Here is a 15,207-nt window from a genome sequence, read left to right on the forward strand (position 1 = left end):
CATGGCGAATGGAAGATAATATAAAATTCACGAAGCGTAAAGGTAGTTCAATTCGCTTCTATTTCGACGGAAGTTCCTGCTTTACGGACACGATGCTATAGTGTGTCAGCTTCGACTGTTCTTACTAGTCGGCGCTTAGTACTGTTCGTTGTGTGCTACTTTCTAGCACGCGACGACCGCGTAGGCGTTGGCTACATACATAATTTATTTTACGCATCTAGTTACACAATACGTTAACCAGATATACTCATATACACATGTCCTCTCTTGGCGCTCATCGAGAGTAAACAAACGTCCCGTTTGCCGACAATCGAAGGCGCGTGGTACAGAATGTATCGTATTTACATGACAATAGATACGCGAGCAATAAGGTTTTAATTTCGTATTTGGAATCACTCTGACGATACCAAGAACGATAAGACTACTTTATCTTTGATAAAGTTATTCCTATATGTTTGCTATAGTGTACGCTATAGACAGCGATATAGACAGTACGCTCTATATGAAAAAAGGTGCAAGTTGACAGTGTATCTCTTAGCTGTCGCGATTCCTGTGAAAAATTTTGTTCATTTTTCTTCTAAAGATGTCACCGTCTCAAGGTGTATAACGTGCTACAGATAAGAGTACTTTTAGAGGGTCACGAGTTCTAAATTTAGACCCTGTATGTGTTCGACCGTACCGTTTGCTCCAAAATTTAATTAATCACGTCTATATCGACAACCGACCATCCATTAAAAATAGAAGCTACCTCGACGAGATTAAACAATTCAATGTCTGTTCTATATAGAAATAAAACAATTTTACAGTTCACTTCTTGTCACGGAACCCGCGCACGAACCTCGCCACGAATACTTTGGCAACATAATATCTCGCAAGTTTCTGGTCGTATTAAAAAATATTTAGCAGGAAACTCGTTTAAGCAATGCCTACCACAGGTTCTTACATAATTTTTCACATCCCCACTTTAAGAGTCGCGCACATGCCTCTAAAAATGTTAAAGAATTCAGCTAGCATCGATGATCATACGCGTCATAGTCAGAAAAGGAGAAGCAAAAGAATCCTCCGAATCGAAAGCTGTCGAAAGTAGCCGAGGTCAGGAGCAGAGAGTGAAGCCTGCGTATCGACTCATTTCCATCGTATCTGAACGAAAAGTTTCTGCCTCGTCGCTTGAAAAGCTTTAGTATACCCCGGCAAGCCGATCAGGCTGGTTCTAGCTTGACTGCTTGTTGCCCGACAACTGCTTGCCCGACTGTCTGACTGCTACTAGCCAGCTCGTCTCGTTCAGTCGCTGCTCCGACATCCTGCTCGCAACACGACCGCGGTCGGTGCCAGTGCGGTGTATTCCGTGGGCCTTTCCACGTTTCTGTCGTCATCTTACGGGTTACGGTTTCTGTCATGCCGTGGCGGATGCTGCGAGGCCGTAACATGGCTTTTTTCGGCGTCAGATAGACCCACGTGTACACGCTCAACGTGAATCCCATCAGCCGGGTAGACGACGAGCACGAAGAAGAGTAAGTTGCCTCGGGAGACAAGATACATGTATCCGCGAGCGATGATCAGTGATTTGCTTGTTACTTTTCTTAATATCAATACGCGAACACCATTGGTAAATTGAATGGTGAAATGTCGAAGAAGATATAGTGTAGAACAATCCAAGTTTTTTCGGTGAAATAGTGATCGTGAGAAAGTCTCGTCGGCGGACGAAAAGAAATATTTAACCGAAGGTGAAATTTTAATTCCCGGATGAAATTTGAAATTTCATTTACCGGCTGACTTACGTAAGTGCTTCCGCGTTTAACAAATTACGATGCCAGAAGGACAAAGGATATTTGTTTAGAAGATCGAGTTGTCGTTTAACGAGATTGTTCAGCCGTGAACTAGAATCGTTCCTTTCGTTATTATCGTGCTCTCGGACTCGAAAAGTCGATGACTCTTGGAGACTTCCACCGGTTGATCGGACAGGCTCAGATTGTCTTCGATTCGAGTCACGATCACGTTGAACCTAGTCGTCTAACGTGTCTTTGTTGCTCCGGTGATTCTGTGTCTTGAACGCGGCTCGATGTCTGTGGGAACAATTAGCGGAGGCCTCGTTCCAGTAACAGCTTTTAATGGATGGGTCAGGTCAGTCTTTCGAAAATACCATCGTCCCGAAGTTCATGAACGTCGGCGGTCACGAGAATCTTTGATCGCAACGTGTTTTTACTCAGCCGACCACTTTGTTCTGACTCACCAAGAAATGTATGCAAATCTATCATGCAGAGGCGATTAAAATTAACATGGGGATTTCCTCGTTCTTTAACGAACGTTCATTAAATGGAATAGAATTTCATGACAATTTTTCATTCGGTAATCTTTGAATCGTTCATCCTGCATCGTCTAATAAAAATAATCGTATTCTGCTGCATCAACTTCAAATTAGATTTTCTTCGCGTCAAAGATAAAGGAGATGAAAGTGCATTGACATTTTCTTTTATGGTATTGATGACTGTGGAGATTCTTGTTCCAAGCGACTGATCCGCGCTAGTTCATCCTTATCTCCCCTATATAGAACTAGAAGTCGTATTCTACCGTAGGAACTAGAGGAGATCTGGAGCTGACTTTCGGCTTAAACCGGTTCTCCCGCCTTTCGTTCGTCCCCGTTCGTGCACGTCACTTCGAATCGCATCCTTTAACGGGATGAACACCGGGATTTCGTGGATTCACCGATTCGACCGTGTAATCACGATTGTCAACACCTTTCACGACTCTCGCGTATCGTTTCTCGGAAACTTCTAACGGTATCAAGCTGAATTTTTCTAGAAATTTTCCTTTCCCCGTTTCTCCGTGAGATTATAGATTCGTAGAAAAAAAATGTAACAAATGTAATCGCAACGATTTTTTCGCACCGATACTTCAAAATTATCTTCAAACTGTTATTATTCCGAACAATCTTTCCTTGAAAGCGATAAGATTAAAATATCACGAACGAATATTGAATTTATGTGTCACTTGCTATCGGATATTTTTGTACAAAACGAGACAATTTACATTAATCACGGATTTTAACGGGAATTTGTTTCTTCTTAGTTCCTGGTGAGAATAAACGCGAGAAGATTGTGAGAACGGAAACACGGGTGTGCGAATAACCATTGGGAACAATCGACGATGACCATCAGCGACCTTTCATTTAACGAATAATTAATTTACAGTTAACGCGAAAGTACTTTCTTCTTGATTAAATCCCACTATCCTATGAGTATCTCGTGAACATTTAGATTCGTCTCTTACAATCGAATTAGTCTGTCGAAAGACAAGCTAATTAATTCCACTGTTCGTGTAGTTTTCAATTTATGAACCAGGTGCAGAACTAATATTCAGTGCCTTAAAAAAAACGGGAGACTTTTTTAAATGAATCTACTTATTACAAGGAGATGACATAAATAATCAGAAATTTCAAGATGATTTTTAGGAAATAGTATCTCTGGTTCTTACCTCCCTCTCTCTCTCTCTCTCCCTCTTTCTCTCTCTCTCTCTCTCTCTCTATTTCAATCTGTGGAGTTGATCAGCGTGATCAAAAGATTCGGAATCAAAATTCTGTTTTATTATCGCGTACGGACTTTGGAAAGGCGATTCAATCATTGATGGTAATATATTATTTACGATTATGAAGAACGAAATAATCGCATATTAATTTATTCGCAAATGTATAATTAAAATATATCTTGACCCAAATAATCAAGTTTCGAATCGGCAATGTACTACATACGTTTTGTCTCGTTAGCTCCGCGCGAACAAAAGGACGTCATACATCGAAATTCAATGACTGCCCGCATTCAGATATGCAGGATCGTGCCTGGAACCGGTTTCCTCAAGGGACGATTCTTTGTCTACGCCGATTTAGGGAATAAATCTCCACTAACCATTTAGGAGACGACTCAACAAACGTGGTCGTTTCTCGCATTATCCATTACTGAGATGAACATCGCGACACGCTTAAGTAGGATGCTTACGATCTCCACGTATGTAATTTGAAACACGCGGAAAAAATATTTAACGGTACTTCTAAAGAAATTAAAAAATACATGTGAAGAATTCGAGTCACAGACTAACTTGACGATGTAGGAAATTCTTCCATATTTGCTAAAACAGTGACTGAACTAGCGGGTTAATTGATCGACGATTTCTTCTAACGGCGCCAGGTTCTCATTTCTAGACGCTATTATATTCTGTATCCTGCGGCTGTTCGGACTCACACAGTGCCAGGTCTGTTCATTTTCTTATCACCGTTCTTACGACGTTGCAGGAAATTGTACGAAAACGGAATCGTTAAACTCCTGACCCCTATTCGAGAAATAATCTTCAAGTACAACAGATGTCTGATCATCTTTATCGAAAGGTTACGATCGAGTTTATTACAATGAATATTATCAAGGGACATCTTGATCGGCCGTCGTCGACTATAAATTGTCTCAGACCATAGGCGTTCGAACGACAAATGAATACGAATTATCGTATCAATCTATCGGAATTTACGACCGGACAATTACGAAATATTTAATGTGTCAAAGAGTAACCGCGATGGAAGAAGATCAGTCATTAATTGCCGACTCGAAGGTTCCAGTCCAAGTATTATTTAGCACGTGTGCGACCTCGATTGGCCGTATTAATATATCGACCGTAGTAATTTTTATTTTATCCGCGTATTGTTTGCTCTGTATCTAGCAACAGTGTTTTGCGTATCTTTCAGATTAACATGAACGACCGATTCGCGTTGAAAACTACTGCACCATGGAATTCGGAGAAATGCAGTGGAAGGAATCGAGGTGGTAGAACATGTTGAACGTAAGTAGTCGTGGTTTACTTGTGGTAACTGTGAACGGAGAGACCAGTTGATTACGTCATATTTAAAGATACCATATCGTTGACAAAGATTATAGATTTCGGTGGACTCATCAGCCGCGAGGTTAACGTAAAAATAAATGGCTAGTTAAACAACGAACGCTTTTGTAGTCTCGCCGGGTGCGGTGAAAAATACACAGGCAAAGTTTGTTCTTTAAATGGCAAACAAACGTGAGCCAAAGTCCAGTGAATGCCTTTTAACGAACCGAATTGCCAATTCAGAGGGGTGTCTTCGTTTCTCTTTCGACTTCTGTTTTTTTCGGACGATTACAAAGCGATATTTGTTCACTGGATTTTAAATGCCAAACCGTCGTGGATCAGATTCTAAAGAAGAATTATGAACGGTTGTTCAACAGGTCTGAGCAGAACTCGCGCTCAGTGTCGAGAAAGAGGAGCAATGGGATCGTACGAGGAATTCCCAGCAATTACGCTAATTAGCACATTGAAATCATTAAAGAAGAGGATCGCGACGGTTAGAAAGATGACGATGAACCTAGCCGGAGGTCCAGGCACCCCGGAAGAGTATCAATGGAAGAGGTGACGTTTCACCCAGTGATGCGTAAACGGCGTGGATTGGCCAGTGCCATTCTAGGCCTGATACTGGGCCTTGTCCTAGGTTTTCTCATTCAAAGCTACAAGATACTCTCGTCGAGCCATCATCAGCGATTAAATGTTTACTCGTCTTCGATGCCTGGACCACGAATGTTGATCAGATCGTCGGCACGAAACGTTCCCAAATTGGACGACGATGAACAGATAAACAGTTCGTCGACCAGCTTGGTCTTCGTGGGCGTAATGACTGCTGGCAAATATCTAGACTCGAGAGCTAAAGCGGTTTACGAGACTTGGGGTAAAGAGCTTCCAGGCAAAATTGCCTTCTTTTCGTCCGAAAATTCCGTCGTCCCAGGTAATTGTCCAGACCTACCTTTGGTACCTTTGCCACGGGTCGACGACACTTATCCACCGCAGAAGAAATCATTTATGATGCTACAATACATGTGGAACAATTATGGGGATCGTTTCGAGTGGTTCCTCAGAGCTGACGACGACGTCTACGTGAGAACGGATCGTCTGGAGAAATTGCTACGATCCGTCAACTCCAAGAGGGCCATGTACATTGGCCAAGCAGGCAGAGGCAACTCCGAGGAATTCGGTCTGCTATCGTTGGAGTACGACGAGAACTTTTGTATGGGTGGGCCAGGTGTTATTCTGTCCAGGGAGACCTTAAGGAGGATCGTGCCGCACATCAAGTATTGTCTGAGACATTTGTACACTACGCATGAAGACGTCGAATTGGGAAGGTGCGTGCAGAAGTACGCCGGTATACCTTGTACCTGGAGTTACGAGGTAATTTTCTTTCTTTCCAAACTTTTGCTCGCTCGCGACAAGTTGTTGGCGTTCTTTCTTTTTCTTTTTCCTTCTATCGCTTAATTGTCGCGTAAGTTCCGCGCAAAATGATTGTCGTAAAGTTTATTTTCGTAGTTCACTCCTTCTATGCAATGTTCCTCCGCTTCGTTCGACCACTTTATGAATCTCATCGTCGGTCATATAACTATTAAATCTATTTTCGGTCGTTCAGTTTACTACTCTCTCCTGATACAACATAGTTACTGGGGACGTACGTATCACGTGTAATTTGTTGATCGACACAGGCTCACGGTTCATTAAAACAACGTGCTATCCCACAGAATGTAATACGTACTTAGATATACCTTGATAATAGGCTGGACGTTAATGGAATCTTGCTTGAGGTAACGGTCATTCCCCCAAGAATTCGCAATTTCTTTGAAACCCTTGAAAAAATTCATGTCCTGTGTCGTTGATAATTGATTATTTCTAGAAGCAGTTTAATAACTGTTGTTTAGTAGGATGTAATAGAATTTTCGCACGGTCTAAACAGGGCCCACACGATACGTATTATCGGTTTAAATACATAAGCTACGCATCTGCATCATATACAGGGTACGCTATCATTGAGTTAACTCGGAAGGTACAATGTACAGATGAGGATGTTAGTCGTTAAGTACAAGCGAATAGTACCCTGGTAACCCAGTGGCCAGATCGAGTCATTCTCCTCCATCTTGACACTCAACATTAGGTCGAGGTGCTTAAGTAACAATTTGCAGCACGCAGCGCTTGAATCTCTTATCGCACTCCTTGCAATAATTTAATCGAACTGCACGGTTACGTTCATGGTTGCACGATGTTGCAATGCGAATTATTATGTCACGCTGCATCTGCTAACGACCACATCGACAGAATCATGGTTCGATAAAATAATTCTTTTTCTACCGTTTTATATCGTGTTAGGAAAAGCGGTCACGCTAGATCGAGGAACTTCCAATATGAAAGAAAGAAGAGAAAAGATAGATCCTTCTTTATTTTCCCTTCTTTGTCTCTTCTTGTTTAAATACAAAATTTGAATAGGTAAAAAAAGAAAAGAAAAAAGAAATATACATGTTAGATATTTTTATCGGGGAACACATTTAACTCCTAAATCCAACATTCTCTTCTTGGAAAATGTAAATGGCTGGAAATATTGACTTATGGGGAGACGTGGATTGAAATAATGGAATAACTCATTCGGGACGCAAAATACAGAGATGAGGATGTTAGTCGTTAGATTCGAACAAATCGTAGCCTGCTAACCTACTGTATGTTCCCGTCTTGACGTTCGTCGTAAGGTCGAAACACTTAATAGCTATTCATACTACATGCAATAAGTACGAAGTGTTTGTTTTAATGTTTTCACGCGTTTCCCCTGTCAATCGATTTATTGCTCCACGTATTAAGCTTGCAATAACAGCACTACGATTTAAATATCAAGTAATAAGATAACAAATGACATCTTTTTCGATATTTCAATCATCAGATTGGTCCATATGAAATGTATTTGCAGATGAAGCTCAAATTTCATTTCTTCTTCGAAACATCCTAAGATGATTAGCAAATTCATATTTTCAATAACATAATTTGCAAATTACTCAAAGGAACACTGAAAACAGACAATACTAGAACATGGACGAGTTAACTTGAGCGATGTAATACTAGAATAATACCCTGTAATAAGACACCACCACACCCAGTCTCGCAGCTTGATTAACACTTGCTCTGCAGTCTCGGTAAGATGCAGTTTCATGTTGCTGATAATATTTATCATCGGACATTAAATCAGTAAAAATTGTATACGTCAAGCCTGCTTTTACTTCGAATTATAAAAATTCGTCTCAATAATATTTACCAAGGAATCTCCAAATCTTTATTGTCTAACAATCAATAAATTTCATCGACAGAAAAATGATCAAAGAGATAGTAATTTCAATTTTGAAATATCGTTTGCAATATAAAAATAATTATCGCGATACTAAATTATAGACTATGTAACAAAATAAACGACGACGGTTGTCATTAATTCTGTCCCTTTAATGGCAATTGCAGCTAACGATACTCGATGCTTTCGTTGTTACAGATGCAGTCCATTCTATATCACAACAGTAGTGGAGCACAGGCGTTCACCGGAAACTTGAAGAAAAAAGAAGTTCACCGTGCTATTACTTTGCATCCTGTTAAAAGTCCACCTCACATGTACAGGTTGCACAATTACATGAGGGTTGGTATCGACTGGCGTAATATTACTTGCTAGTTTCCTCTGCAAGTTGCAAAACCTTCTCTATTTCCGTTTTAGGGGCTACAGATTCAAGATTTGCAACAGGAGAGACTCAATCTTCACAGGGATATTTACACGATGGCGAAACAGTTAGGAATTAGCGTGGAAAATCTCAAGAATTTCGAAATAGCCGATGGTGTTCCATTATTTCCAGTTAATCGCTACTCGAAAGAATATCCCGATGACACAGAAATATTAGGTAAATGAATATTTCCCAGGAATTCCGAGGTCGTAAAATTTCCACGAGGAACGTGGGCGGTTAAGCGACGTCGTTAAGATAAATTCGATGTCGCAAGAAGGTTTCCGTGCTCGGAAATATTTTACGGGTTTCGAATCGTTCATTTGAAGAACAATCGCGTTTCCCTGGATGTGCGTTATTAATAGAACCATTTAGGCCGATTAGCCCGTGCGAATTGATCGTAGGACAGACGTGGCGTTGCAGAAACGAGCTACGACACGATTCGTTTGAGCCCATCAGACGAAACGATCAGCACTTCGATCATTTTCAATGATTCTATTCATTTCCATTTTCTGCACTTACGTATTCACGTCTAATACGCGAGCAAGCACTCACCAACTGCTCCTGCTTTACATCCGCGTTCGTATCATGCTAATAAAATTTTCAATACGCTAATGGAACCAGAGAGTCATACTTTTCCATCGTATACATAATTATCGTATCTTGTACGAATCAGTTCTATGCATCTATGTAAGTCTTTCATGACCAAATATTCTTCGGGCTGTGTGAAAAAATAATTTCCTGTCAGCTATCGACGATGTTGATAATAAAAATAAAATACATTTCTTTCGATCTTCTTGTAAGGAAAACTTAATGCATTAAAATTGGGAGCAGTTTCACTGAAAACAAATACATTTATCGTTTAATTGATTAACAAAATTTTATAATACAATGTTGTTCAAACGAAAGGGATAGTAGTAACATGCTGTATCTGTTCATATAAAGTCCATGGATATCTTTTGTCATTAATCAAATTTAAGTATTTAATGTAAATTACAGACCTTAAGTCGCATCAATTTTATAATAAAATTAAAAATATGTTAATACTTCGTACTTTCGTTGTTATATAAAATATCAAGCTAAGTAATCTCTTAATAAATACGTAACATTTCCTAGTTTTCAAGGAAATATAATGTACTCGAATTTTCAAGCGGAGGTGTAAATTTCTCACAAGATAAGAATGTGTTAATAAAAATCCTCTTTTTTCTGTTTTAACCAGGTGTTCCAGCAGGACTTCGTTCGTTTAAACCGACAAGTAGCGACGAAGTAATTCCTTGGGATTTTTTGTCAAGATCCGAGTACAGTTTAGGCGATTCCAATCCCAGAAGAAGAATTCACAGTGACATAAAGGAAGGTCTGGAGGACATCACGAGGGAAGTAATGGCCTCTATAAATGCCTGTTCACGGCAGCGTGGCCGAGTCGTCGAGGAAAGGTCAACTCTATACGGATACAGGCGAGTGGATTCTTACGGCGCTGACACTATATTGGATCTTCTTTTGGTGTACCGAAAGTACAGAGGCAGAAAGGTTACGTTGCCCGTTAGGAGGCACGTGTACCTTCACCAACACTTCACAGGTATCCTTCATATCTCATCTGACAGATTTTCCACCGTTTCGTAAAAAGCGACGTAGTAAAATGCGAGACGAATAGGAAACGGCGATTCGAAAGATGCGTTGGTTTTTTGCTCACAGGCCTAGAAATACGAGAGACCGTGAACGGTGAGGAAGTCGACGAGACGCGAAGAAGTCAGCAAAACGACAAATCTCTGCAAAACATATTCCGCGGTGGATTTCTAAACCTGAATTTCAACTTCGAGGAAGAGGATCCAGTCAAGAGCAAGATTATTCACTTCATCCTACCTTTATCCGGAAGGTACGAGGTTTTCCGAAGGTTCCTACAAAACTACGAAGAGGTCTGTTTGACGAGCGGAGAAAAAACGGCACTTTTAGTTATTCTGTATCATCGCGAAACAGAAGATTCGTTCAATCGAACGATAGACTTGATAGAACAATTAAAATACAAGTATCGTAGCGTCAGCATCGATATTATTCCTGTCTCTGGTACATTTTCTCGAGCCAAAGCTCTGAATTTCGGTGTGTCAAGATTGAAGGACGACGATTTGATGTTCTTCGTTGACGTCGATATCGTATTTACCGAGTCGGCTCTCTACAGAATTCGCGCAAACAGCCTTCTAGGTAGACAAATATATTTCCCGGTGGTGTTCAGTCAGTATGATCCAAAGGTCGTTTACAAAGGTAACAGAAAACAAGATACGTTCGCCATAAACGAAATATCGGGATATTGGAGGCAGTTTGGATTCGGTATCGTCTCCTTGTACAAACAGGATTACAAAAGCGTGGGTGGTTTCAATTTGTCTATCCAAGGATGGGGCAAAGAGGACGTGGATTTCTATGAGAAAGTGGTGAAATCCAATATTAAGATATTTAGGGCGGCTGACAAGGATTTGATTCACATTTATCACGACGTTGAGTGCAGCAAGGATCTTTCAGAGACACAGTGGTCCATGTGCATGGGAACCAAGACTGACACAATCGCTGGGATAGAGACTCTGGCTAAAATGATCTACGAAAATCCGGAGATACTGCAATTTGCCAAAGCCAGAAGAGAGAACTTGACGCGTACAGCGGGTTGAACGACTTTCTAAAGGCTGAAGATATCTACTGTATCTCGGTTGTTAAGGTAGAAATTATGTTTGCAACCATGGTGGTGCCAGAATGTTTCGTAGATAGGACATTTTGTAAATACGGGGTGTGACAACGAATCTTACATCGAAGTTCGCACCGAATGATAATTAATAATTGTTCGCGAATTCACCAAAGTCTTTGTCCTAATTGGACTACCATAATGGTCACGTTTGCAACTGTGACTTGCTCGCTGCATCGATAAAACAGATTCTAAACTTCAAATTTAATTTAATGAAAATAATTTAATGAAAATATTTATGTAATGAAAAGGTATTAAATGTTCTATTCGTATGTGTAGGTTGATTATCATATTTTCGTATACGTTACATATAGAAATCGCCATTGATATGCAGAGTATTAAGAAATATCAAAGAGCAAAACTTTACGATAATCGATATTAATACATATTTTGCATATTAGCTATTAATTAATACAAATTTCCATGTTGTTTGCGTTACGAACGTGATATATCGCTTTCGGTTGCTATTAGTGTGTAACGCGTACCGAATACTATTCATTTCGACCATAAGAGTAAATTAATACCACATCGTATTATAACAAATTTGTTTCTTTTATAATATAAAAAGGATGAAGAATCTATTATAGAAATCTCCGCTAGTTTCGTATAAACAGAAATAATTTTGTGAATAAGTAACTTAAGACGATTTAAGATGCCAATACTCTTTAAGAATACAGCGTAACATTACCCTTGAACGAATGTTGTAAGTACATGTGATATTATTGTGCCTTCTGTATAGATTTTTATTCGTGAACAATTTAAATACTGCCTATTTTATTTTATTTTTACCTTAATTACGATCGGCTATAAAAGAATGTCTAGCAATACAAGTTTTGCAACTTGCATAATCATTTATGCAAGTGGTTAAGATACTGGACTTGCTTCATCGGATTGCAAATAAAATTTATCTATTAAATAATCGTGTTGCGTTAATCGTTGTACCTCGATAAAAAAAATTTCCTATCGCTCTTCAATTACATCTTGAAGGTACTAGATTTTTTTTCTCCTGTCAATTCGATTTTATATTTACATCCATCGAGGCAATCGTTTCCTATATTATCTATATTTTTCTCCATTAGAAAGTGTCTACAGCTTATAAGGCTTCACTCAAGGTCTCTTTAAAGAACGAAACCTTCCAATTAACCGATATCCCGTGAATCTTTCCTCAACATCTCCCGTTTCTGATCATTCTAACTATACACCCATTTTAGGTAGTTCCTCAGCAATCCTTCCAATAGATTCACTTCAAATCCCTAAAAGATATACGATGTACGTACGTGTATGCAGTTGAATTCTACAAATATTTAAGCAGTATGCGAAATATCAAAATAGAGGATATTTAATGAGAGGAGTTCGTTATATTAATAATTCATAATATTTCTAATATCAAATAAAATTATATATGTGTGAAGAATCCATCTATTTAATCGCGTTCGTAGAAACACATATTTGCATGAACATCCACATAAACAACTGCAAGTAATAAAGTATTTAAAGAATACCACACACAACATTGCGATCTTAAAGTTGTTTATTTGTTGGCAAAGCGTGTACATATTCTTATCAATTCTGCGTAATATCAATTAAGAACTTCGTACGATATAAATCAATTAAAAAGGCAGATACGATTATCATTAAGAAATAAAATAAAATGAAAGAAATGTGTACGGAAAAGAACATCGAATCAATCGTAAGATTAACGAAACAACCTGTCTACGACGAGTGACGCCAAAGTAGAATCGTAGAAAGAAGAACAAAGACACCGGTCGCCAGACATACTTTCCGGCCGCGCGGGGCTTAGGAAATTACAATTTATCGCTCAAGCTCAGGGTCGTCTCATATCATTCGTCGCAGCGCGGCACAAGCGGTGAAACAAGTGGTCTGATATTTAAGCGTGAATTCTCGTCGAAGTAGTGTTACATCGAACAGTCTACTGGCTATCGGTTCACCCTTCGATCTGATCGATAACAATCGTCAGACAAATGAAGCGAAAGACGAAGCTCTGCTTGATCCTGTCCCTTCTGGCTGTTCTGATAGACAGCCAGGTGGAAGGAAGGATTTTGACGCAGTGTGAAGCCGTGCAGGAGCTTCAACGAGCTAAAGTCCAAAGAAGCTTAATCAGCAATTGGGTCTGCTTGATGGAGAGCGAAAGTGGATTGAACACACAATTGATCACTGGTCCGAAGACTGCCTCCAGCTACAGTTATGGAATCTTTCAGATAAATAGCGCCAAATGGTGTTCCAGAGGACACAGCGGAGGTATTTGTAACAAACGTTGCGAGGATTTCGCCAATGACGATATCACAGATGACATCGAGTGCGCCAAAAAGATTCAAAGTATGGAAGGATTCAAGGCGTGGGATGGCTGGATGAAGAAATGCAAGAACAAACCTCTGCCTAATATTGGAAACTGCAAACGACGTCGACGACGACGACGCGTGACAGTATGATTGAATATTTTTTTTTTTTTTTTTTTTGAATCAGTATGTACTGTGATAAAACGATTGTCATAGTATCGTCACTGGGGTTCATGAACTATTAGGTGTTGGTTGCTATAAACATATATCATGTATAGTCTGTCTGACGTAAGGCTGTTGTTACTATCAGCACCACCATTCATCGCGACCGATTGTGCATACCATATAGAACGATGAAGTTTTATAATAACTGCAAGTCGTGATTCGTGAATGGGATCACAGGTCACTCTAGTGCGACGTATATTGGTGCTTATAAGTATGTGGACAGTTTGATTGATTTAGAATAACGATATGTTACTTTAGATTTTTAGCAAAATGTATAAATTAACGATGAACTGGAATTTAGGAACATTGCTCGCTACATTTTTATGGCATCGCCAAGCTATAAATTTGAATTGCCTATTGAGAAACAACAATAATATATTTCACTACTTATTGTTGGAATATATACTGCTACATAAATTTGCCTTTTAAGTAACGGTAGGTATGTTAGCTTCAGGGCTCTCCTGCACAATGATTTATCAACGAATAGCATTTTGCAAATTGACAAATCACAAGTTGTATGCCGTAGACTTTTCTTAAGGATTTTCTAATTTTTCATCAGAAAGAAGAATCGAACGACCTATAATCTATAAAACTGTCGGGCAAGATATCATTCAGCTTATCATTAAACTCGTTGTTATCAAAAGCGGATATTTGGTAATATTATATTGTCACTTGTGACTTGTAAACTTAATATAATAGTTCGATTATGCAGGAGGGGCAAGGACTTTATCTATCGATTTAGAACACTCCTCTTAATCTGTTTTATAATTTCAAGATTAAGGAAGGAAGTGGAGATTATCATCCGAAGATGAGTTTAAGAAACAGTAAAATAATTCTATAAGGTTTGACAACCACGATGTAAATTTTATTATACTATCTTTCGAAAATCAATTTAATCGGTTCAAGATAGATATGGTGGTTATAAATATTAGAATCGTTTAAGTTCGATTTGTTCGAGATTTTTCAATCAAATCAAATGCCTGGATACTTCTAAGCGGTTATCAATATAGTCTACTGCACATTTCACTGATAACAGCGAAGAAATTATACATCTATGTATCTGCTTTGATATGTGTATCTGTGAATTTATGGTGGATGAAGAAATATACGTGTCTATAATCGTAAATTAAATTTGTTTTGTGCGTCTCTGTTATGGAGTAGATAAAGCATCTATCAATGCTTAATTGTTTGGATAATTTTCTAATTACAGGAAAACGATTCGTTAATTCTGCGAATGTTGTGATGCGTTTAGTCGCCTCAGGAGGAAGAATAATTATTGTTGCTGGGAATTTATCAAACATTTAGTAAACATTGTATTAAGTGGATTCGAACAAGTACTGCTAAGTGAATACAACTTAAGAGTCGCTGTTCTGTCCTAATAGAATTATCGTGGTGA

At 39.0% G+C, this 15,207-nt stretch overlaps 2 protein-coding genes across 5 annotated transcripts; both read left to right on the top strand.

Annotated features, from left to right (window-relative positions):
• The first annotated feature begins 1,173 nt into the window (after window positions 1–1,173).
• Window positions 1,174–12,205, top strand: LOC100747638 (chondroitin sulfate synthase 1). 4 transcript variants are annotated; one of them, XM_003487584.4, is made up of 7 exons: window positions 1,174–1,511; window positions 4,727–4,821; window positions 5,235–6,225; window positions 8,348–8,488; window positions 8,564–8,744; window positions 9,784–10,140; window positions 10,257–12,205. In XM_003487584.4, exons 3-7 carry the CDS (start codon window positions 5,407–5,409, stop codon window positions 11,216–11,218), a joined length of 2,460 nt encoding a protein of 819 aa, XP_003487632.1. In that variant the 5' UTR covers window positions 1,174–1,511; window positions 4,727–4,821; window positions 5,235–5,406; the 3' UTR covers window positions 11,219–12,205. The 4 variants fall into 4 exon arrangements, with proteins under 4 accessions (XP_003487632.1, XP_012238125.1, XP_024221742.1 ...); XM_012382702.3 differs by lacking the exon at window positions 1,174–1,511 and adding an exon at window positions 1,589–1,724; XM_024365974.2 differs by lacking the exon at window positions 1,174–1,511 and adding an exon at window positions 1,738–2,121.
• A 149-nt stretch (window positions 12,206–12,354) lies between these two features.
• On the top strand, window positions 12,355–14,942 carry LOC100747760 (lysozyme). Its single transcript, XM_003487585.4, has one exon. It carries the CDS (start codon window positions 13,272–13,274, stop codon window positions 13,737–13,739), a length of 468 nt encoding a protein of 155 aa, XP_003487633.1. The 5' UTR covers window positions 12,355–13,271; the 3' UTR covers window positions 13,740–14,942.
• The last annotated feature ends 265 nt before the right edge of the window (window positions 14,943–15,207 follow it).

This window comes from Bombus impatiens, unplaced genomic scaffold, assembly GCF_000188095.3.
Source record: "Bombus impatiens unplaced genomic scaffold, BIMP_2.2 scf_0166, whole genome shotgun sequence".
NCBI classification, from domain to species: domain Eukaryota; kingdom Metazoa; phylum Arthropoda; class Insecta; order Hymenoptera; family Apidae; genus Bombus; species Bombus impatiens.

What these genes read in the sequence shown, in the direction of transcription:
- LOC100747638 (XM_003487584.4), top strand. Translation starts at nt 5,407, where the DNA reads ATGGAAGAGGTGACGTTTCACCCAGTGATGCGTAAACGGCGTGGATTG. An exon ending in GGTTGCACAATTACATGAGG is followed by an intron (nt 8,489 to 8,563) that starts GTTGGTATCGAC and finishes TTTCCGTTTTAG; the next exon opens with GGGCTACAGATTCAAGATTT. An exon ending in CCTTCACCAACACTTCACAG is followed by an intron (nt 10,141 to 10,256) that starts GTATCCTTCATA and finishes TTTTGCTCACAG; the next exon opens with GCCTAGAAATACGAGAGACC.
- LOC100747760 (XM_003487585.4), top strand. Translation starts at nt 13,272, where the DNA reads ATGAAGCGAAAGACGAAGCTCTGCTTGATCCTGTCCCTTCTGGCTGTT.